Consider the following 24,735-nt stretch of genomic DNA (forward strand, 5'->3'; position numbering starts at 1 on the left):
GAAAATCCAAGGGCTGTGGATGCAGCAGTGTCAAGGGTGGACTTGATAGAGGACCATTTCTCACTAATGTTGGCATTCTCGAGCCAGTTGCGGTCGATCTCCTCCTTGATCATTGCCTGGTAGATATCGGTAGGCGTAGGATCTTCAGGGGAAGACTTGCGACGGTCCTTTAGCTGTGCAACCTCAAACCGGCGCCGGACACTATCCTTGCTCTGCGCCCCGCGATGGAAGCTGCAGAGCCATATATAGCAGTTGGTGGTCGCTGCCGCATTCAGCACTCCGGATGACGGCCACGTCGGTGCATAGATGGCGGTCGTCTTGCCGCACGAGGATGAGCTGAGGATAGTGAAACCGTCCACGACGTAGCTTTCCTGTCCAAACCAGTGAGTCTCCTGCAGGCCTGCTGCGGCGATATCAAATCTCCGTAGTTCCGCCACAACACGATTTATTTTTTTGTTTTCAACTACTCGGCCAGAAACGCTTGCCATCTCAATGGCTCCGTCTCGCTCCACCAGGGATCTGACATTCCAGCAATCCAAAGCGCAACAGATGGTGTCTCCTTCTCTCTCTCCTCTCTTCAACAAATTTCATGGCGCGTGATGGAATCCGCTCGGGGGCTTGTCAAACCTCTGCGAGTGGCGATGAAGGGCGCAGTCAAAGGTGACGGCATCAAACGCCGTCCCGTCCTTTAGCTGTGTCGGTCCCCTCGTCGAAAGCGCTTTGCTGGCCTTGAGGCGGCCCGGAGAGGGCCGCCTCTGGCCTGGAGAGGACCGCCTCTGGCCTGGAGAGAGTTTACTGAAAGGTTTTGGCCAGAGAAAACTGGAGCTCGAAAAAGGCAAACCGTCCCCCACGAGTACAAGGAGACACACACACACACACACACACAAACCACCACCACTACCACATACTCCAGCATGCACTGGCGCATGGCTGTTGGTAACCACCCAGGAGAATGAAAGATGAGCTAGGAGAATGAGAAAGAGAAGAAAGACGTGTGTGGCCATAATCGTCGGGAATTGACACACAGACACGCACACAACCACGAAAGTGTTTGGCGGGAGCTCAAAGGACAATCGCCAGATCGGCAGACAGCCGGGAGAAATCCTAACGTGTCTACGGGTACTGTACAGTATTCGAAAGGGCCACGATCGCCGTCCCTCGCCCGAGACAATACAAGGGTCAGCCGCCGATACCAGGACGTAAAGCATTCACATGCGCCGATCGCAGGCCCAATCCGGCAGGCAGTGCCGGCCGGGAAACAGTAGACATGGAGTCATGGTTAGCATGTTACCGTTCACGCTAAATCCAACGGTACTCGCACCCAACACCCGAAATACCGTCGGTGTGGTATCGCTTCGAAAGCTCTGTTCAGTGGGAGAACGGATCGGTAAGATTTCGACTCGGGTTACGTCACGAGTCGCTCGTTGCGTCAAAAACCGAAATGCTAACCATGTCTTGAAAACACACAAAAAACAGTACAGGCCAACGGTCGAAGTTAGCGTGAACGGTAAAATGCTAACCATGTTTATTCTGAGCCTGAATGACATGTACGAATGTACCATTAGCTAGGGATCATAATTGAAAATTATAGTGAAGGATATTGCGATTCAAATGTGTGGTAGCGATAGCAATAGAATGTATGACTAGCAGACCTGTAACGGTCAAACATGCATCAAACTGGTATAGTCGTTACGCGAGCAAGAGAACGTCTGTTGAAGGGAAGGACTAGCCAAGGGAGAATAGTGCCGGGGAAATACGTTGTACTGGACGGAGAAAATTGAGGGGACGGGGGCAGATGAGAGATGACGAGGTGCAGGACAGTGGACTGGGAATCAGGCTTGAGGGTTATCACGGGTCAACACGGTGGGTGGGTGAAACGAGGGAATGCTCTCATTGCTATTATCTACCAGTAGCAGGGTGTGCGGAGAAACGAAGTGACAGCCAGGGCAGCAGCAAGTGGGGAAAGAATCTTGAAAGGCCGAGAAAAGAGCAGTAGGGGGGGGGGGGGTGGGTGTCAGGCAAGGTTTGTCGGGGGAGGGGCGCAATGCAGTGGGCAGTGAGGGTGGTCAGATGGCAGGAGGCTTTGAGTGTAACTATGATCGGCTCATCCTGGAAGAATGGACAGAATTTGGAGGCAATGTACCTGTAGGGGGGTGTACCGATGCAACAGTGGTGACCCACATATTCAATGCCACTGGGGCAGGATAGACATGCCGATTGTGTAAACTGCTGTATGAGTACATAGAAAACGCTGGTAGAAGTAGGTCAGTTAAATGAGCTTTTTATAACGTATAAAAATAAGACATAAAAAAATATTTTTAAAAAACCACAAAAGACAGCAGAAGAGACTAAATTAGTTCGTAGGCCAACCACGTGGTGTGATGGGCTAGTCGTACAGAAACACACACACACACACACACACACACACACACACACACACACACACACACACACACACACACACACATACACACACACACATACACACACACATACACACACACACACACACACACATACATAAACACACGGAAGCAAATAGATAAAGCATGCGAGCATGAAGGTTGAAGAGGGAACAACTTTTAAAAAATACAACAGCAGCAAGCCCATGGCTCAAAGATAAATAATGCGGAACGCTTAGCCACTCCAGTCGCGAAACAAGCGGCCAAAACTGTAATTGAAATGAATGTCAGGTTCACTACTTCCTCGGAGAAGTAGATGTGTAGTGTTTTACGTAGGTGCTGTGCTGTGCTTTGCCAGCAATGTGTGGAGTGTCTGCGGATGGCGCACGGCTGCAAAGCCTATCTTGCGCCTGTGTGTGTCCACGTGAACATGCAGCAGCGAATGCAGCCGCGTGTGCGCCGGGAATAACCCGGCACGCCTTTTCTTAACGCCGTGTCTTGCACAGCGTACGCAGCGAGAGCTACTGTGGCCCGACACAGATTCTCGCCGCTCTAAACATCATGGGGTAGAGAAAGTGCCGGGCTGCCGACACTACGGCGAGCAGTCGACGGCTTTGAGACGACGCATTGTGTCGTCACTGGCCGTAGCGGAGTTTAAAGACTTCGGGCCATTAGGGAGGTGCAACAGTTGTGGTGGATACTGGGTAGCACTTGAGTTGTGACATCAGAAATGCAGCAATGGTGTGTTTTCTCAGCAACCGGTGTGTCATCTTCTGGTGTGCAGGGGGGGGGGGAGGGAGGGGGGAGGGTGAACGGGGTAGGGGGTAGGGTGGACGGGGTAGGGGTGATGATGACGGCGGCGGTGGATGTGTGCTGGGTAGATCTCGGGATGCGTTCGGGCATGTTTGGTTCATGACTCTTTCATAACTGATTCAATTGTGCATGTGTGCGTGTGTGTATAGGTATGCATATATGCATGAACGCGGGTATGTATTCGTGTGCAAGCTTGTGTGTGCACGTGTCTGGGGTGGGGGAGAAGAGGGGGTGAGAGTGTTTCAGAGCTACACAGGGCAATTACCTGCAAGCTGATTCGCAGAAGTGTCGGCACATTCCCAGTGGACGAAGTCACGCTTGGTGAGATCCAAATGACGTATTTCAACACAGGTGCCCTTTCCGGGCCATTGCACCATTGGTCATACGCGTGAGTGAGTTTGGATATTCGGGAGTGCAGCATGATGTGTCTTGCCCGAATCAGCGCGGGAACAGTTGAAATTCCAATCCGTCCATTTTCCTTCAAATTCCGTGTTCTTGTCCTGCTCGTGGGGGGGAAGTCAGACCAGCTGCTTGCTTGTTGCACCAACCCCGTGATGGCTAACAGCAGTGTAGGCAGCCGGACTGCCAATACATCACTGTGCTGTTGTAGCATGGGATATAGCCATTGTGGGTGGGCTGAGCTCGGAGCTCAGCCATATAGTGTGTTGCATTGGTGGGATTGACTAGGAGCTCAGGCATATGGTGTGTTGCATCTGTGGGATTGGCCCAGCAGCTAAACGTGTCGATGTGACCATTGGTCGAATGATGGAAGCCATCCAGACATCAAGAGCACCGGAGAAGTGCGTAGCTCGCTCCCCAGGAGGATTTCAAACATGGTGTGCCGGAAAGATGTCTCAGTTGGGGTGAGCATGCTGGCTTTCCGCTGTGGTCTAAAGTATGGGTGGTGATGGGTGCTCCAGCTTGGTGATCGGTGCATTTTCCATCGGGTATGCGACGATGGGTGTGTGTTGGCATCGAAGGGCGCCATTGCATGTCGGACAGGTAGCAATTCTCTGGAGCTCCTTGCGCTAAATCTCGCTCTCCATGTCCGGCCAGAACGGCAGCCGACCGCTGTGAAACGATGCCGTCGGCTGTATTTCCTGCGTCGTTTCCAGACCCTCGGTGTGGGGGCACGTCAGAAGCACCGGGAAGCGAGGTGCATGTGCACTGCTGCGACGCTCCTCGGTCGCATTATTGCTGGACCTGGCTTCCGATCTCGGCTGGGAAAGGCGCGGCGAGCCTGTGTGGCCAAGGCCGCGGGCATGCGAGTAGCTCGGCGGAATGCACACCTCGCCATCCAAGCTCACTCCACCCTCGCTGGAGGACGACGACTCGCCAGGCCGTGGGCTATTATGCAGCATGTAGGTGGCGGTGGACAGGACGGAGCGCGGGCTCTGGAAGCACCGCTGCAGACCCATCGCCACGCTGTCGTTGGCAGCAGCAGCAGCGGCACTGGCACCCCCACTGGTCACGGGCTCGGGTGAGTAGACGGGCGGGGTGACGCCGCCGTCGTCGTAACTCGACTGCAGGTACTCGTTTGTGGGCAAGACGAGCGCCGGTATATCCACCATGTCGGTCATCGTGCTCATCCGCACCATGTCGTTGCCCATCGGCGCCGGCGGCGAAACACGCTGACCAATGTCAAGGTCGTTGCTGCTGGCGATGGATGCCACGCCGCACATGCTTCCCGCGGCGCTGCCCACCGTGTTCACGTACATGCGATTCTCGTAGACGTGCTTCTGCAGGAAGGTGCTCAGCAGCGGGTTGCTCTCCACGCGCGGCACGGAGCCGGGCGCGATGTTGTGCGTGGAGGAGCTCGCCGAGGACGCGGGGCCGAAGAACACGTTGGCGTGCATGCCAATGGAGCTGTCCGTGGACGTCTCGCGCTGCTGGAAGCGCGGGTCAATCTCGTTCTCCGACACCACCGGCGAGTAATACACGTCCTGGTTGTCGTCGCACGGCAGGGTGCTGAATGACATCAGGGTCATATCGCGGGCACTGGCAAACTGCGAGACGCGCTCCTGATAGGCAGGCGGTCCCGTGCCGTCTTCCTCGCCGTTGAACGCTTCCGGCGGCTGCGATGACTGCGACTTAACCCGGTAGCCGTCTCGTGACTGGGTCCCGGCAGATACTATTGACCCGATGGACGACCAAGGCCGGCAGCCTGCACCGCCCACGTCGATAGCAGAGCTGCTTCCGTGCATGTGAACGGGGAAGTTAAGCTGCTGCTGATGCTGGTTGTGGTGGTGTGATTGCTGATGTGGCTGGTATTGGTGAGGATACGCTCGGCAGCTCAGAGGTCTACGAGGCAGCTTGGGCGACACCGCACGTCGGTACACGATGGTCTCGCTGTGTATGGAACGGTTCTCCGCTGACTGACTGTACGTCCGGATCAGCTGTGAGAAGTGCGGATTGGGAGAGTCAGCCGCCGAGCCACTATTCATACCCCCACCACCACCACCGTTACCGGTGGCTGGATTGGAAAAACTGCCGCTGCCCGCACACGCACCTCCGTTGGCGGTGGTGGCAGCAGCGCTGGTACTCCCGTTCCTGCTGCAGACGGCGTAACCGGTGCTCCTGCGACTACTGGTGGTTACAGCAACGCCACCACTACCACCACCAACACCACCATTGGCAGTAGTCGTGCCAACGCTAGCGGCACCAACGCCACTCGAAGCAGTGCCGACAGCAGCAACAGTAGCAAACATACCGCCGCCAGAGCCACCGCTGCTATTTCTAACGGCGCGCTTTGGACGACCATCTCTCCCATCCGCGGTGGCATCAGCGCCTGGACTGGGCCACTCGAAGTCAGTTCTCGTCCTGTCCTTGCGCGGGTGCGGAGTGGACGGACGGTGGAAGTGAGACGGCAGTGACGCGCAGCGCTCGCGCACTGCGCAGCGGCTGTTGGTCCTGGCGCGCGCCGAGTGCTGCCTGTGCTGCTGCTGCTGCTGCTGGTGTGCGGCTGCTGTGGCGGCAGTGGTGGCATCGTCCGTCACGTCCTCGATGCAGGCCAGCGTGGCAAGGTCGGGCACCAGAGCACCGCACACGGCCGAGTGCAGGGCCGGATGCTGTAGCATGTCAATGGAGTACACGGTGGCGCACGTGGAGCTCGGCGACAGCGACGTCTGCTCGGTGCGCGACTCGCTCGGCCGGTTGCCGCTGTGCCCGGGCTTCTTGCTGCCGTGCGTGACCATGGCGTAGACGGGACCTTGAACCGGCGATGTGGTGCCGCCGGTGGACGAGTTGGAGCTGGAGCCGATGCTGTTCAGGTGGCCCACCATACTCCTCACCCAAGAGCCGCGGTGCTTAGGTGGGGCCAGGGCCTCGTCTGCACTGAGTTCAATGTGGCTGGCCGGACTGCTGCTGGAGCTGAGGACACGCACGCACACAAACAAAAACAAGAACCAAGTAAGGTTAATATCGTATTTTCCGGAATACAACAACAACAACAACAACAACAACAACAACAACAACAACAACAGCTGCAGCAGCATTAGCATCATACCTGATTCCTGATCTGCTGCGATCAGTCAAGCTGCTGTCACCCAGGCTGCTGACAACTTCAGTTTTCCTCCGCGAATGCAGTACCATCACGGTGGCACAAGCAACCAGTACCACTGAGCTGATAACGATAGGCAGAGCTACTTGATAGAACGCTGGCAGCAATGAGGAAGAGTTTGTCGGACGTTCCGATGACCCGGTTCCAGGATCACCTGCAGAGGAGTGGGGAGAGCAATAGCGTTACATAACGCTAGGGGTGAAAGGATTATGTGGTTTAGTCGATTAATTAGTCGAAAAAATCTAGTCGATTACGATTTTTCTATTCGCTACAGCATTTTCGTACGACATACTATATGGTACGACGAAATATCCGGCAGGTGCAGTGTGTCTACATGACTCCACTGCGTGCAGCACATGTACCAGAGTACGAGTCGATGCACGTGCAGAGAAAAGAGCCGCGTGTCACACAATAGATCTAGAGTACTCTAGATCTATTGTGTGACACGCGGCTCTTTTCTCTGCACCGCGCACTGATTCGTACCCGCGAACTTTCGTTCCAGTTGCTTCACGGAACTCACTGTTCTGGACAAGTAGCCTTCAGAATCAGTTTGTGCCTGTGCGACGGTCGATGTTTCCAATATTTTTGTTCTCTTTGAAGTTTCAAAATTGATTGTAGTTGATGCAAAATGGTTTTTAAAATCGATAATAATCGATAAGCAATCGATAAGTTTTGTCCGGATTCTGAAAACGCGAACTAAAAACGCCGCAAAAATTTCACGCTTTACAGTACTATGTTAGGCTCGTCGGAACCGGTCTGTTTGGTCAGGTTATCACCGGACCAACATTTTGGCCACCAACACGTGTTTACAGTCCATTCATCGGAAACTGGCCCGCTGGCTTTCGAAAGTCGGATTTGGGCCGAATTGAGGATCAAAAACCCACTTTAACTCTCAAAAATCTGGGTTTGGGATCTGCTTCTCCATACATTTTGCCGTGGCATACCTGCCCTAATTTTGTAAAACCTGGCTGAATTTCTATTTCTCTGTTCTTGGACTTTTCTGGCCTCAAATGTGGCAAGGAGTAATTGCACGGGTCACACAATGCAGGATGTACTGTTGTTTTCACGATATCTACAACTATGTGAGAGAGACACCAAAAAGTTAGGGTGCCAGTTTCCAATGAATGGACTGTAGTACTGTGGAGGGCATGTGTACCCAGCATATCATACACAAACTGTATGAAAGGCCGCAATACTACCGGACCAATCAAAAACTGCTTCCGGCCATTCTGTATTAAAGTGACTCCAACTGCAGTTCTATGATAGAAAAAGATAGCGTGACATCATGTTCACCCCTCTCAAACAGGTGGAGCCGATTTTTCCAACAACAAAAGAAACCACAGGATCATCTGAACATGGTGACGTTGCGGTATGACGATATAGGCAAGACTCTTCCGCTGAGTCGAGTACACAAACACACAACAGAGATCACTAGAGTGGTTTCACATCTATCACATGACCATACAGGGGACAGCCATGTTGGTTCCAACTCCACTCAACCAGTTGTTTGTTGTTGTCTTGCTGGCTGGCTGGTACAAGCATGTGTATCTCAAAGTGACAAAAAGAGTTCGAGTCCCCCCGCGGGATTCGGGCTCGCAAAATAACCAACAAAACCCTGCATCTATGGGTCACATGACCATACATGACATCCCTGCATCTATGGGTCACATGATGTCGGCCATGTTGGTTCCACTGTCCACATGCCATGATCACTTCATGCACAAATTGAGTCACATGACCAGGATGTGAAACCACTCTATAATCAGACTCAATACGCAGCACTGACCTGGCTGTGATGGCCGTATGCGACAGTGCAGTATGACGTCATCGCCATGGTCGCAGTCCACGTCGCTGGCAAACGGCTGGAAGTGGCATCGGAACAGGCTGCGCTCCGTACCTTCGCACAGGATATTCTGGTACGTGCGATAGACCTTCAGGTCATCTGATGGAAATCTATGTAGAGTAATGCAGTGGAAAGGACAACGAGAGAATGGACCCTGAGTCACTTGGGGTTTCAGGAACATGGAGATCAAGAATGCCCAACCTTTGAAGTGGACAAGACCACCTGCAGCTGAAAAAATACACCTCATATTGTGTGCCTGTGTCTGCTCTAAAACACAGCTTCAAGCCACGTGCTGCAGGTCAGATGTCATGCCAATTGTTTTCCCGGAAACCCCCCACAACACATACTCCAGACACATGCTAGCACACTTAGGCAAATTTGCCTGTTTGTTCTTCGACTCTAAACAAACAAACAAACAAACAACAACAACAACCTCACTCTTTCTCCTTTCTTACACTATTATCTCTTATTGGCCACTGGCTATCGTGAGAATAAAGATTGGAAACAACAACAACAACAGCAACAACAACAACAGCAGCAACAACAACAACAACAACAACAACAACAACAACAACAACAACAACAACAACAACAACAACAACAACAACAACAGCAGAAGCAGCAGCAGCAGCAGCAGCACCACCACCACCAACAACAACAAACTGTGTTGTCATTCCCGTGTATCGTACCTGGGATCATCTCTCGCCCGTGTCCAGGTGTGTGCACCGTCCTTGTAACCCAGCTGTACGCAAGCAATGTTGGCACTCGCCATTGACCAGGAGTAGTTCGCGGACGGCGCACACACAGTACCGCTGATGCCCTCAATGGTCAGGAGCAGGCGGCCATAGCTCATTTCGGTGTTTGGAGCTGCAGCATCGCTGTTTAGTAATCCCATTGTGCCTTGAGAGCAAAGAAGAGCCGGAGAACGGAATTAGAAGATTAGAACTATGCATAAACAGGTAATCCTTTGATCCTAGAGGGTGGTGGCGTTCCCACGGCGGATGCGAAAAACTTGGCTTCCAGCCGAGTCTCACGCGAACCGTGAATTTATTTTATAAACAGGTGGCAGGAATACTGTCAAGTTGTGCGTGGAATCTGGAGACATATTGAAGAGTATTGTAGATTTATTGATCAGCAGAAGAAAATGTAGGTTGGACACAAGAATCCGATATCAATGAGACAGCTCCATTCAACGTCCAAACACCGGGTTTATCTGGTACTAAAGCCTTTTGTTACAGGCTCTGTGAGATTTGAAGAGACAGCCGCAGTTCTGGCCTCGCCTAATCTGGAGTCTATGTCGCATGGAAGGCCTTGTAAGAAAAAGTCGAACCCAACTTTCGGAACGCAAAGCACTGAAAATCGTCTCTTGGGATTTCACAATTTTTGCCTTCGAAATTGCTCAGAAATTCAGAAAGCACAAAGTCCCTGACATAGAACGAAACTGGCAACCGAGCTCCACTCTGACATTACCAAGATCAGCATTCAACGTAGGACCTATGCTAAACTAGCAAAGGACCATGTGAACAGCCTGACGGCGTGCCACATCCTCAAGATTTCATAAACGCCCAGGGTCTGCACTTCGACTGGTGATGGGGTAATATTTGGAATAGCACCGTCGAAAGTTCTCTCAAAACTGCTCAGAAATTCAGAATCCGCAACAGGCAACTGAGCTCCACTCTGACCTCGCCCAAACGGGCTCCCTTTCTTTACCCATTGTGCAAACTCAAGCTGGATACAAATCTATTTTATTCCTCGGCACTGACCGCTTTAACGCGCTTCCCGGATCCATTCGCACAAATCATATCCCCAATTCATTTCGCCAGGAACTTAACAAATTCATTCATCTTGGGCACCCTGTAAGAAGACTTTAGGGTCTGCGGGGAACGCCCGAGTAAAATAATAAAATACAATACAGTCGACCTACCCATGTAACGATATTTGTGTCAGACCAAGAAATATTGCTATAAGGGTAATATTGTTATGGGGGTAACTGGTTCATTTCATACACATACGTCATAATACATGGATTTTGTTCATTTTTTACACTCTTTATAGGGTACCTCACTTCAAACTCTCCAACTACGGTCTCTTCGCTGCATACGTTCACTTCACTTCCAAAAAAAACAAATAATATTAGATATAAATGGAATGCAACAAATTTTCGGGCATGGCCCCTCTTCAGGGTGAAAAAAAAACATTCAACTAAAGCCAACAAAAACTGAAACGAGTATATATGCTGTGTGGTGCGGTAGTGCTGGAAATCTGTGTATGTGTGGAGGGTAGCAGCAATGGTGAAGGGTGTTGGTAGAATGGGAAGGAGCGAAAGAGACCAGTGGAGAGCTGTGTCTTTAAGTGTGAATATGTGTTAGTGCGATGTGAAGGGAAAGCACGAGAAGTGTGGTTACCAGCAGCAATGGTGAAGTGTGTTGGTAGAAAGGGAAGGAGCCAAGTGGAGAGCTGTGTCTGTAAGTGTGAATAAGTGTTAGTGACATGGAGAATAGAATGCAAAGCATGCAATGTAGCTGGGTCCATGGGTGTGAAGACTACACTATTCATAGCATAAAAACTGTCGTACATGCACATTATGTACACAGCAAGGTGACCACTGGTGCCCCCATTGCATTTCGTCGTGTCCCAGCGACTTATCAAGTGAAGCTTGCCCTACCTGGATAGTGGGCTCTACATATTCCCTGCTAGATATTGTTATAAAATGGAAAATGTCGATTGGTCAGCCCATTTTATATCGTTATAGGGGTAATATCGTTATAGCAAATATTGTTATAGAGGTAAGGCATTGTATACACAAGTCAATGGAGTGATTTGGTTTGGCAGAAGAATATTGGTATAAGGGGAATATCGTTATAGAGGTTATCGTTATAAGGGTAGGTCGACTGGACAAACAACGGCATTCAACGTATGGCCTATGCTAGTGAAGAGCCATGTGAACAGTCCAACGGTGTGCCGCATCCTCAAGATTAAATACACAACAAGATTCTGCGCCTCAGCAGGTGGTGGGGTAAGAGGTGCCCGTTAAAGCAGATACTATAGCAACAACCAATGACATGGTACAGTACAATAAAGATAGAGAGAGAGAGAGTGGTGAGGGAGTGGTGCTTTCTTGCAGGTTTACCGAGTGGACGGTTCGATGGACTTCTCGTGTGCTCTGGATGGCAGTCGCGAGTCAGTCAAGTGAGAATTCAAGTCGGCAGGAATAGCGCGAACTTGCATGCAGGGAGAAACAACGTACAATTCCCCTCGTATTGCCAAAGTCGCACCAGCCTCTTCTTTAAAAAAAAGAGAACATAATATATGAATACCAGTGACATGCTTATGCTAAAAGTCCCACTCACCAATCGGCTTTGCCGTACTCTCCTCATTGCAGACAATGTTGGGAAAGTAGGCGCACTGGGTCGTGTCCAGGGTGGCCGTCATGCACTCGTTCAGCACTCGCGCCGTGTTCGGGCATGACACAATCCCAATGGCGTGCGTCTGACTGTGTGCACGGGCAGCAGAACACACGGGGGACAACACGCGGGGACAACACGGGGACAACACGGACAATGAAATCTATGATGCAGCACTACCACTACCAGTCAAGTTGGTAACAGCGGTGCGTAAAGCCCGATTCATACTTCACGTCGCGTACGGGAAAGTCACCGCGCGACCGTCGCGCGATGGCTTTCCCGTACGCGGAATAGTTGAGCTCAGATCAACTTTTTCGCGATGCGACGCGTTTCCCGTACGCGAAACGAAGTATGAATCAGGCGTAAGGGGTCGTCCGTAAATATCTTTTTTTTTCACCAAACGAATTATTTTAGTTTAGACCCAACACCTCCCTCCCTGCCCCTCAGAACGTAAAAAAACGTTGACACATACATGCATAATTATACAACAAAAGCCGCAAGTGTGCCACTGCTCCTACGGCCGCCATGCACATTATATCAATGTTTTCTGAAACGAAATTGCTTAACCCCCTCCCACCCCATAACGAAATTATTTTGTTTTATGAAAAAAACTTTCGATATTTATGGCCGACCCCTAAGCCACATTGCAGCAAATTCATCAAGTACAGTTGTGCTCGGTGAAATGCGACCAAAAGTGCAAAGATGGCGCCCTGCGGCCCTGGACCAGTTTCCATTAATTCAGTCGAAGTACGTCATTGTATGTGTGTATGTGTACGTACAGCCGCATTTGTGCAACTTCCAGGTCGTCAAGAGCCGTGCAAGTTGAGGGCGTTAGGTATGCACTCTCGGTTGGATTTCACCGAGCGCAATCGTAAGTCAATCACCAAAACACTGTTTCAATTGCAGGGAGGCGTGTGTACAGGAATATGCCACCAGCACTTTGGTGACTGATTGTGGGCATGCCTGCGAATCATGAGGTCCGAGTGTGAGACCTACGCTAACAGCAGGGAGCGTGTACTGTGCTAACACATGAGGTGATGCACCCGTGAACCACTATGCACCCGTGAACCACTGTCTACGGACTGAATTTGGGAGAGAAACAGAAAATCAACCAGTACGTAAGTCCTTGGTCCTCATCAGGATTGACAAGTACGGCAGGGTTCTAGCCAAAGGGGGCTACTCATTTGTCGATTTTTGTGTTTTTTCATGCCATTCAACATGTAAATACTAGAGGGTTCACAATGGCACACTTGCGTGGGGTGAGGTCGGCAGTTTGCACCAGAACGTTCCATTTGGCATGGCAAGACGCTTTTAGAAAACGGAGCAATGGGTTATACATACATTGGCGAGGTGAGGAGAGATGGTGAGAATCCTTTCTCGGTGAGTCTGCCCCCAGTCAGCCCTAGCTCTCTACACAGCAAGCTGGCGTGGAACTCATTGAACGCTTGCAGGCAGAAGTAGAGAGGCGGATTCGAGATCGATGGGATGCCATGCCTGTGATGGGATAAGCGTACTGCACGTGTACACGTGTGAACACACACCCGCACGCGCACACATACAGGCATGTGCGAACACACACCCACATTCACACACACACGCACGCGCACACACACACACACACACACACACACACACACACATGCACAAACACACCCACATGCACACACACACACACATGCACACACACACACACACACACACATGCACGCACAAACACACATGCAAACACAAACACACAAGAGCACGCAAATGTTCACAATGTCATTATTCCACTACAGCAACCGTACTTTCAGAGTATACGCTGCACCCAGATTTCTTTGTCATGAAATATAGATATCTGCCCTATTTAATACCACCGTTGATTTGGCCATCGTAGTGCAAGACTGACTTTGGGTGAATTAAAATAGAAGAAATCACATGGAAACGAGTTGTGAAGCAACTATCCACGACTGTAACAAGATAATAAGTAGTCAGAAAGTGCGATAACAGGGCACAAAACTGACATGTTGCTGGCATGTTGCTGACTTCTATTTTAATAGACCCTTTGCACAATAACGGTCACGTGACCCGAGACGGGGCATCCTCTTCGATTTTTGTGCTGAGTATCAGTTGTTGAGCATGGTGGAACACTGAATTTTTCCATTTTGGAGATTGAGGAGAGAGTGTCGAGTGGTATGCCATCGATGGCTGTGGAGCCCGTGGACGAACTGTCAAATGAAGATCGGTTGTGTAAGGAACTGAACAGTTTTCTGCTGAATGAGGGCGCGTATCTGTCTGGAAAAAGAAGGCGTTGTTGGATCGGTGGATATTTCGGATTACTGTAGATTGAAATTTATTTTTATTTTCTCTACCTTCTCCCCTCTGTCGATGTAGAGAACACTTCTCTATGCAGAACCCTGATGCTCCTAGACCTAAGAAGGGCACCACTTCCTCGAGTGTACATTCATCATGCCCAACATGTCATGCGTCCCAGTGGATGAGTGATGAACCTCTGTTTCCCAGAGTGAGTGCCACACCATGCTTGCTCATCTCCAACGCAGGGGCAAGCCGCCGACGACAGTGAAGAGGGAGCTGATGGAGTAGTACTAGTGAACAAGCCCGTGGATAGTGTCCATTAGTTTTACTTTGGTGGCTATGTCACATGCATAATGTGAAAGCCTGTCATATCGTGCACAGAGCCACAGCTCGAACTCAGATGACTTTCTCCGCACACCTGAGTGATGAGGCTGCGTCTCTCTCCACTTCAACAACAGCAGCTCGAGCAGCGCCAGCAAGCAGTCGATATTCCAATAGCGAAGACAGGGATGGGTCATGCCTTTTTCTCAAGCTCCAGAGTCTCTTGGCAGGGCGTTCCATATCTTCACAAAAGCAAGGATGAAAGTCGTCATGGACAAAGTGTTCCGAGCACAACACTGTAAACGATATCGCAGCACTGCAGCCCTCTTCTCGCCAGATAGCCAGGATTCCAGAGTGTGGAATGGCAGCACCACCAGGGAACGCATGGAAAGACAAGTGGGTTCCTTAGACTAACGTTAGGGATGACGGTTGGTGCAAACAAGAACCCAACAGTGGTCCTTGGAAAGCATTTCGGAACTTCTTCCTTCAGAACTAAAAAACTTCAAAATGAAAAAAAGGCTGGGGAGTACATACATGAACATCGCGTCGGGACCGTGAAAACACAGCCTGTCACAGGAAACTTGATCACGTCCTGCAGCAAACCATGCATGCTGGTTGCATGCCAAGTGTGCAGCGCGTGCTCAGCATGCCCCGGCTCGACCCCTCTCGCTTATTGCGCAAAGGGTCTATTATATGCGAAGGACTAAAGGGACCATCACTTAATTTTTGCCGATTACCCGCCAAAAAAATCTTTTCGTTTCACGTGTCAGACACGTCCGCGACTCAGCGAGCGCGTACGACTCGACTCACGACTCGCGCTACCTTTCACGTCAAGCAACGTTCACGCCACATGCCATGCGCCATGGCTGGATAGCGCGTACATGCAAACATGATTGAAGACTTGCAAAATAATTTTTACAAGTCCAGGCGCTAGGCCTAGGCAGTACTAATGGCTACTTTGTAATGGCAGCTGACTTTATTTTCGGAGAAACACTACTCATTGTATAGTAAAAAGTAACAATGAATAGCGATATCATCTAGGAAGGATCGCTACCCTAACGCGAAGGAAAGGCCTTGCGCGGCTGCTCTACGAAGTGTTGAAGAAAGACTCAAAGTTAGTTGGTGGACGAACAACTCGCTGGTGTCGGAAAACTTGGCCCCCAACGATGGTGTTTGGTGAATCACCAAGCATTGTCTTGTAGCAGTGTTCACCGAGGAAGGAGAACGCTCTAGCCGGTGCTGTTGTCCGTTTCATCCACGTTGGGCGTTAGCTGCACCGTGCCTATTGTGTTTTAGTATTCCATGGACACACATTACCATTCAGAGCGATTGTGGAGCCACAATTTACTTCACACAGCGTTGTATTGTCCACGAGCGCAAACTTCATTATCAGCAGTAACTGTTACTCTTCATCCTACGTGTAGATTTGGAGTATACACGGCCTTGTCACGACAGCTCTACAGAGTGTTCAAGTGAAAAATATTAATTTCAATTGTTGGTGGACGAATAAATGGCTGGTTCCGAAAAACGCGGCCTGCACCGATGGTGTTTTGTGGATCATCAAACAGGGTGACCAGCAGTGTTCACCGAGGAAGGAGAATGCACTCACCACCACTGTCGTCCGATTCATCGAAGTGGGCGTTAGCTGCGCTGCGCCTATTGTGTTTTAGTATTCCATGGACGCACACTAGCGTTCTCAGCGATTGTGGAGCCACAGCATATCTTCATGCGGCGTTGCACTGTCCAAGAGCAGGAACGTCAGCAGTGACCCATCATCATACATGTAGATTTGGAGTATACACACCATGCGCCAATGGGCCTTGGCACAACAGCGGCAGCTCTACGGAGTGTTCAAGTGAGAAACATTTGTTTCGACTTTTGGTGGACGAACAAATCGTCGGTGCCAAAAAACGTGGCCTGCGCCGATGGTGTTTGAACCATCGAGGGCTCCGGAAGCAGCAGCTGAGCCAGATCAGCCAGTCTTGCCAACTCTCAGTTGACGGACTCCGTGCTGCAGCTAGCAGCACTGGCACCAGCCGGAAATATTTTTCCGCCGATACCCGTTACTTCCAGTTCTGTCAAGGGCATGCCTGGAATCCATTGCCAGGTGATGACTTTTTTACTTTTTGTGTTATTTTGCTGCCGAGTTGTTTAGAACTTTTCAGCCCCGCTCTGTCCATGTCTACATGTCGGCCATCCGCAAACTTCATGTGGAAGTTGGCTTTACCTACCCGTCGGGCCCAATGACTCTCCTCGCAAGGTCATGACAAGGCCATGCTAAGGGCAAACTGACTGCTTGATTTTAGCTTTACATCACCGCAGTCACTCCAGCACAATACGCCAATCGTATTTCACTATTACTCGCGTGTCATAATTGGGCCGATATTAGCTGCTCCGCCCTATATCCCTGATATGCCAACTAGACGAAAAGTGTGTTTTGAGCCTGTATCGCATATAATAGGCTCATCGTAAAACAAATAATAAAAGTCTTAAAAATCAGGGTTCACGTGACACTCGGGTTCCAGCCAAGTTTTCCGCATCCGCAGGAACGCTACCCCCCTCTTGAATTATAGGATAGTGGACTCTGCAATGAACAGATTATGAAACTCCCTGCAGATTTACTACGGTCATCTCTGGTGACTGGTCTTGGGGCACCGTGGAAGCTGTGACTGGTTGCCAAGTTTAGTTCTGTGACTGATCATGGGGCATTTGTGACTACTTCGAAGCACAGCTCTGATTGATCACAGAGTCTTACTGTTGTGAATATTTATATCGATTGAGAAGTCAAGCAGCCACGGGGCGCTGGCCTTGCAGCTGTGAGTATGCATACGGTACATATTCACATGACTATTGTATGCTGGACACTGCTGGTCCATTGTTGCAGTGTGTAAGTGGACTGCAGAACCTATTCCGTGATGAAACACCTACTCTTGAAAGACTGAATGTTTGAGCTAATAGTCTTTTACTTCACTCTCATGCTGCTCACATATGCCATACGCCAGAAGACCCTAAGTTAGTTCTAAGATTTTGTGGACCATGTGACCATGTGGTACTTTCACTCTACAGCCAAGTCAACCCACTTCGTCAACACACAGGGTTTTCCTCAGACACAAGCGAATGGTTTACTCCACTCTGGAGAAGAACACAGTTTGCTCTCTCGAACACCAACCGCAGATAACTACGGAATGTAGGAAGTGCAACAACTGCTAGAATAAAGACAACTGAAAACCAAAACACATCCAACTGCCAACATGCATGTAACAGCGACTGCAAGCCAGAACTACAGACTCCGCGCAGGGAGGAACAGGGGAAACAGAGGTAACGCTTCCGACTCCGAGAGCTTCGAATAGCAGCGGACAACACAATATATCAACCTTGCGTGTCACCTTGCGCTACCGCAAACAGACACCTATGGATGCACAGTACTGCACAGACTCAGTGCATGCACGGTGTAATAACTGGAGTACATGTAAGCCGTAGAGCTGCCGCTGTTGTGCCAAGGCCCATTGGCGCATGGTGTGTATACTCCAAATCTACATGTATGATGATGGGTCACTGCTGACGTTCCTGCTCTTGGACAGTGCAACGCCGCATGAAGATATGTTGTGGCTCCACAATCGCTGAGAACGCTAGTGTGCGTCCATGGAATACTAAAACACAATAGGCGCAGCGCAGCTAACGCCCACTTCGATGAATCGGACGACAGTGGTGGTGAGTGCATTCTCCTTCCTCGGTGAACACTGCTGGTCACCCTGTTTGATGATCCACAAAACACCATCGGTGCAGGCCGCGTTTTTCGGAACCAGCCATTTATTCGTCCACTAACAATTGAAATTAATGTTTCTCACTTGAACACTCTGTAGAGCTGTCGCTGTCGTGACAAGGCCGTGTATACTCCAAATCTACATGTAGGATGAAGAGTAACAGTTACTGCTGATAATGAAGTTTGCGCTCGCGGACAATACAACGCTGTGTGAAGTAAATTGCAGCTAACGCCCAACGTGGATGAAACTGACAACAGCAGCGGCTAGAGCGTTCTCCTTCCTCGGTGAACACTAGTACAAGACATTATGCTTGATGATTCACCAAACACCATCGTTGGGGGCCAAGTTTTCCGACACCAGCGAGTTGTTCGTCCACCAACTAACTTTGAGTCTTTCTTCAACACTTCGTAGAGCAGCCGCGCAAGGCCTTTCCTTCGCGTTAGGGTAGCGATCCTTCCTAGATGATATCGCTATTCATTGTAACTTTTTACTACAATGAGTAGTGTTTCTCCGAAAATAAAGTCAGCTGCCATTACAAAGTAGCCATTAGCACTGCCTATACTATAGGCCTAGGCCTAGCACCTGGACTTGTAAAAATCAATTTTGCAAGTCTTCAATCATGTTTGCATGTACGAGCTATCCAGCCATGGCATGTGGCGTGAACAGATTGCTTGACGTGAAAGGTAGCGCGAGTCGTACGCGCTCACGGACGTGTCTGACACGTGAAACGAAAAGATTTTTTTGGCGGGTAGTCGGCAAAAATTAAGTGACGGTCCATTTAGTCCTTCGCCTATTATATTTATTGGCTCAGTATCCGAGTTAAATTTGGGTGAATTACTGGTGTTTCACTTTTTTTAAAGTGCGGAAAATGCGGTATTCAACAATGGGGTGGTGATTTTTTGAAACCTATGAAACGAACCTCAACATTTGCAAACCCCCAGAGCTGTAAGGATCAAGGGATACTATTTCCAGTAGAATGCCACCAGTACACGACGACCACATTCTTCAAGGTCCCTTGAGCGGTCTGCAAAGACAGGTTTCACTGTGTTTTGAATCACTCTTGAAGCAAAGAGCACTTGAACCCCCTCGCTACAAATTACAAAATGCTTGTATCTGAAAAGACATCGTTAGTTCGCCGACGACCCTATCTTCATCATTTTGTGAGAACTGTGGCAATTCGCCCAGTGAGAAGACAGGTTTTGCCTCTGCCTATGGTGAAGTAAAATAAAGCTAAATAAAAAAACAAACAGCTTACGTGAATTTGAGCCGGTGACGTTGCAGCAGACGCTTGCTTTGTTGTGATTCTTTGGCGCGGTGCAGTAGTCGGAGCTGCCTGCCGGCTCCAGGCAGTCAGTGAGCTGGCGTGCAGTGCTCGGGCAGATTATGCCGTGATATTCTGGTGAGTACCTTATAAGGTCAGAGTCCCTGTGGAGAGTGGGCACGTACACATCCAACGTGCACAGACATGTAGACACGTGGACAGACGGACGCACGCATGCATGCACATACGCACAGTGATATACATACGCATGCATGCATGCACACACGCGCACACACACACAGACACGCACACACACGCACACACACGATCAAAGGATTCAGAATTTTCAAGGCAAATCACGGCTACGACTCCGGGGTTTCTGTGCGCGGAATGCGCACCACTTCCCACTTCATACTGGTTTTGTGCATTCTGGTGGGTGTGGTTTTAAATGTGTAATAGCCAGAGGAAGCCAGGCTCCGCATTCAGGGATTATTGGTGTCTGATTTGCCACTGGGTTGTAACCACAGTATGTCCGAAGGTACCCGCCTAGACTACTGCCTCTCAACTTTTTACTACTACTTGCCCAGCCTTCCCAGCTGGATTTCATGTTTCAACTGGGCTCAATACCGCACCGGTGCATTGATTGATGTCCTGTACTTGCCCACATCCTTGCCCGTCTGCCAATAGAGGGGTTACGCATAACGAAGTTCCCTAGTGTTCGACGGATCAGGCAGCCACGAAAAGGCTGCGAAAATCGGTTGATTCTTAGGTTGCGCAAAAGAGGTCTTTTGAAACGCTCTGTAGTAAAGGAACACCAAGTGGCGGGAAGATGACCATAAAGTACCGTAGATCCTCCCCCCCCCCCCCCCACACACACACGCACACTCTGTGTCGCTTCCCGGCTGGGGTTTCAGCAGGGGCGGCGATTAGATCAAGTCGTTCAAGTGCGGTACGATGTACAACAAAGCAGAAGATCAGGCCTGGCATGCTGGATTGTGCACACTTTCGTCCTGCACTCGCGCGCATTGTGTACAGCAGTACATGCGTCGGTTCAACATCGTACTTCGTTGTATACGCCGACGTCGTTTCAAGCAGACAGAAATTCGACAGGGGGCGGAAATTAGAGAGGGGGGCTGATCAACGGTACTTTGCAGTATACATAGGTCATCCCATTGGACAGCTGGAATGGGTAGCGTCAAGAGTGCATGAAAAAAGAGTGTGCAGCTCGGATGGGTTGCTGTCATGGCGGAATTCCGTGATTACATCATTTTAGTGATGTAGTGCGTACAAGCAGGAATCAAACAGGTCTCTTTCTGCACAACTGCAGCTCAGTTGTACGCACTACACCACTTCCCGCCTCAAATCTGCGCCAAATATGGTGTAATCACGGAATTCCGCCGTGACAGACACCCATAGTAGAAAATGCCCCAAGCTGCACACTCTGGTTTTCATGTACTCTTGGTAGCGTCGAAGAGGAACTCCACATTTACGTCATCTTGTGTGAAAGTAGACCAAAGCTAACATCACTTTCAACGCGCCATGCGACATTAGACACTTACGACAAGTACATGCCGTGTCGTGTACTGTCGCCAGCAGTCGCAAGGCTACTGTTGCAGAAGTTGGCCAAAGTTCGACTTTCGCGACGTGCGACGAACAAAAAAATTGGAGCACAGTTTTCCACTCCGGGTGCATGTGCATTGTGCTATGCACGTGGATCGTATATCAACCGCATAGGAAGTCGCAAATACCAAAAAGATAGTGAATCGTGCATGTGCCGAGGTCGCAGCTTATTGCAGTTGTTGCCAGGAGAAGGAAGAAAAAGAGAGCGAGGGTGAGATAGATAGATAGATAAATCGAGAGAAAGAAAGAGAGAGAGAGAGAGAGAGAGAGAGAGAGAGAGAGAGAGAGAGAGAGAGAGAGAGAGAGAGAGAGAGAGAGAGAGAGAGAGAGAGAGAGAGAGAGAGAGAAGAGAGAGGAATTGATCCCTATAATAGAACTCACATGGTATGAGAGCCCAGTGACTCCGATCCATGCTGAAATCCCAATGCATGACACACTAGGTCTGCAGCATACTGATTCCAACCGCGATTACAGAGTGCGTTCCACCAACCGTTGACCTTCATCATCACCCAGCCTTCCTTGACACTTGGGCCCATTAGACGTAGCTCGTCATAGAGAATGTGCCGGGAACCTGAGGAGAACAAAGCCAAAGAACAGTGGGACAACTGAAATCCGACCCCTGATATCCGAGCTGGAGTGCAGCACTGATTCTCACACATTGTTGGTGCTTACGTTCGGTGATTTTTGTTGCTGCGTGACTGCCAGCTGTCTGTACTTGCCATGTTTTTAGATTTGTGTTGGGTTTCAGCTCCCATTATGGCAACACAGGATTGAGTTTTTTCTTCAGATTCTTGGCATTAAGTTGTCATTTTGATCAATTTTTTGTATTGAGATATTGTGTCATATGTAAGCACATTTGCTTTGCCCCGTACAAGAGGATTTTCGAACTGATTCTAGTGGTCTCTATTTGCCAGTGTTACAAGCGCGTGCTGAGTTCTTGCAACGTGGGCGCACCCATCTGGGGTTGGGTTTCAGTTGCCGCCGCTGTAGCGTTCAGGGCGGTGTGCATGAGGAGCTTGGTACTGCCATGGACATGGAAATCCGGTTGCACGTCTAGCGGCCCCAGGGCGCTGGCCATGCAGTCGCGGGACGTGGGTAAGCGGTAGCACCGGATCAACATGACTGTGAACTGCATGCAACGTTCTGTACGCGCTGAGGGCGCCGGTCACTCGATCTGGCAACTCTCGTCTACTAGGCACCCTTCTTACCCATCAGGAGTCACAAACCTGGACGTTTCAATAGAGAGTGGCCGCAATATTCTACTGATAGGCGTAAAAACGTGTTTACTTTCATGCATTGAGTATATGTGTGTGCTGAGTTGCTGGCAACTCCTAATTACTGGCGCTGCCCGGTCTTAACCTGCCCGGATACGGGCACACACACATACACATGCATGCATGCACGCACCTCCCCCCCCCCCCCCCCCCCCTCCCCCCCCCCCCCCACACACACACAAGCACACACACACAGAGGCACACACAGAGGCACACACAGAGGCACACACACACACACACACACACACACACAAGCACACATACACAAACACATGTGCACACACACGTGCACGCGCGCGCGCACACACACACGTGCACGCGCGCACGCACACACACACACACACACACTCACACACACCTTGACCTTGACCTTGATCTTGCCCATTGCGTACGCAATGATAGCGAATGTCGGAAAGTTCAAGTGAGAACACGAGCGCAGAACTTGGCATGTCGTTTCAGGTCTCCTGGTCGACGAAATGGGCGTCCACAGACACATAGAAGAGGATCAGGAGCGGGCCGTGGCGGTGGAGTGCTACTCGCAACTCGTCTCCAGCCGGGACGATCTTGGCAACTCTCAAGCCAGGTGGTCACGCCGAGGTCCGCCAGGTCAGTCGACACCACATCTCGCCACCTCTTCTTTGGGCCGTGACGAGGACGGGGGGCAGGCAGCTCGCCGAACAGCAATTAGGGATATCAGCGAACGCACTGCGCAGCCCATCTGCGCAGGTCAGCCTGGCCCATCTACGCGCGGCAGACAAGAAAACTCATGAACACTTTCATTTTTTTTGCAAAATAAATCGTGCGAAGAAGATGCACGGAATGGCTGAAAACTAGGCTGAGGAATAGTAGCATCCAGAGACTCTCAAACAAATTCATGGTCCATCGCTTCTGACAATGGCAGCGAAGACATCAGGGAGCTGATTGCAGCAACTCTCTACCAAGCGCGAAGCTGGTTACTCACCAGGGCAGGGCGCTTCCATCGCGCAAGAAATGGCCGCGAGCGAGAAATGCAAGTCCGATTTTGGAACGATCCAACCAGGGAAATTCCTTGAAAATTGGCCTGAACACCTCTCATACTGGTGTTTCACGATGTGCAAACTTTCAGAGAAATTGACCGGGGAGAACGTGGTGAGTACGTGGGTCCTCGAGTATCGCGTATGATTTGAATGGTCGCGGGGACAGAAGAACAGTAATTTTTACGACTCCCAGCGGTGCAAACAGACCGCGGCCATGTTTTCTCTGTCGGCCGCGATCACGTTCAAAAAATCGATGACGCAATGCATGCGCAGAGGCCTGCGCAGTGCGTTCGCTGACATCCCTACAGCAATTGCTTCGGGGCGCGTGAGTCGTCCATCCTGCCGGAGTGACCCAGCCAACGAAGCCGGTGGTGACGGATGATGAGGGTGATATCAGGGTCAACACCGAATGTAGCTGCTAATGTGGCCGTTGAGATCCGATCATCCCACTGTTGACGACGACCGATACCCACAATGGACCGAACACATTGATGGTGAAACGTGTTTAGCTTCTGGAGGTGGCCTGCCTTGGTGGTCCACGTCTCCGCACCACACAAGAGGGTCGTGAGGACGACAGCCTCATAGACACGCCTCTTGCTGCGAAGCGACAGGGTCTGGTTATCAAAGACAGGAGCTTTGAGGGCTCCGGAAACATACACACACACACACACACACGTGACACATACGTGCACACACACACACACACAAGCACACATAAAAAACACATGTGCACACACACGTGCACGCGCGCGCGCGCGCGCGCACACACACACACACACTCACACACACACACACACACACACACACACACACACACTCACACACACACACCCCCCACACACACACACACACACACACACACACACAGGAGCACACAAGTACGAGAAATACAAAAGACAAGACAGACCGGCTGCTTACTCGCAATAAGTGGCGGCTGGGTGGCATTACTGTCGCTGCTACTGTCCGTAATAGGTTTCGCTAGTGAAACGCTCGGTGTGAGATGCGACAATGAGGTGCTGCCCTCGGTGATGCTGCTACTGCTGCTGATGGTGACGGTGTTGGTGGCTGGGTTGGTGGTGGTGGTGCTCAGAGCGTCGCTTCGCAGTCCTGTCTTCGACGTCCCATTACTGATACTGCTGGTGGAGAAATTAGCGCTGTTGCTG

At 50.5% G+C, this 24,735-nt stretch overlaps 1 protein-coding gene across 1 annotated transcript in view; it reads right to left on the reverse strand.

Annotated features, from left to right (window-relative positions):
• Positions 1 to 3,230: 3,230 nt before the first annotated feature.
• LOC135826019 (location of vulva defective 1-like) overlaps positions 3,231 to 24,735 on the reverse strand; it is a gene marked incomplete in the record, with an annotated part of 37,984 nt that continues 16,479 nt past the window's right edge. Inside the window, 9 exon segments of the mRNA XM_065338651.1 lie at positions 3,231 to 6,584; positions 6,721 to 6,928; positions 8,561 to 8,727; positions 9,307 to 9,517; positions 11,968 to 12,110; positions 13,363 to 13,534; positions 19,657 to 19,826; positions 21,664 to 21,853; positions 24,491 to 24,735. Of these exon segments, the coding sequence (XP_065194723.1) occupies positions 4,244 to 6,584; positions 6,721 to 6,928; positions 8,561 to 8,727; positions 9,307 to 9,517; positions 11,968 to 12,110; positions 13,363 to 13,534; positions 19,657 to 19,826; positions 21,664 to 21,853; positions 24,491 to 24,735 (3,847 nt within the window).

The sequence above is a fragment of the Sycon ciliatum genome, chromosome 10 (assembly GCF_964019385.1).
Source record: "Sycon ciliatum chromosome 10, ocSycCili1.1, whole genome shotgun sequence".
Classification (NCBI taxonomy): domain Eukaryota; kingdom Metazoa; phylum Porifera; class Calcarea; order Leucosolenida; family Sycettidae; genus Sycon; species Sycon ciliatum.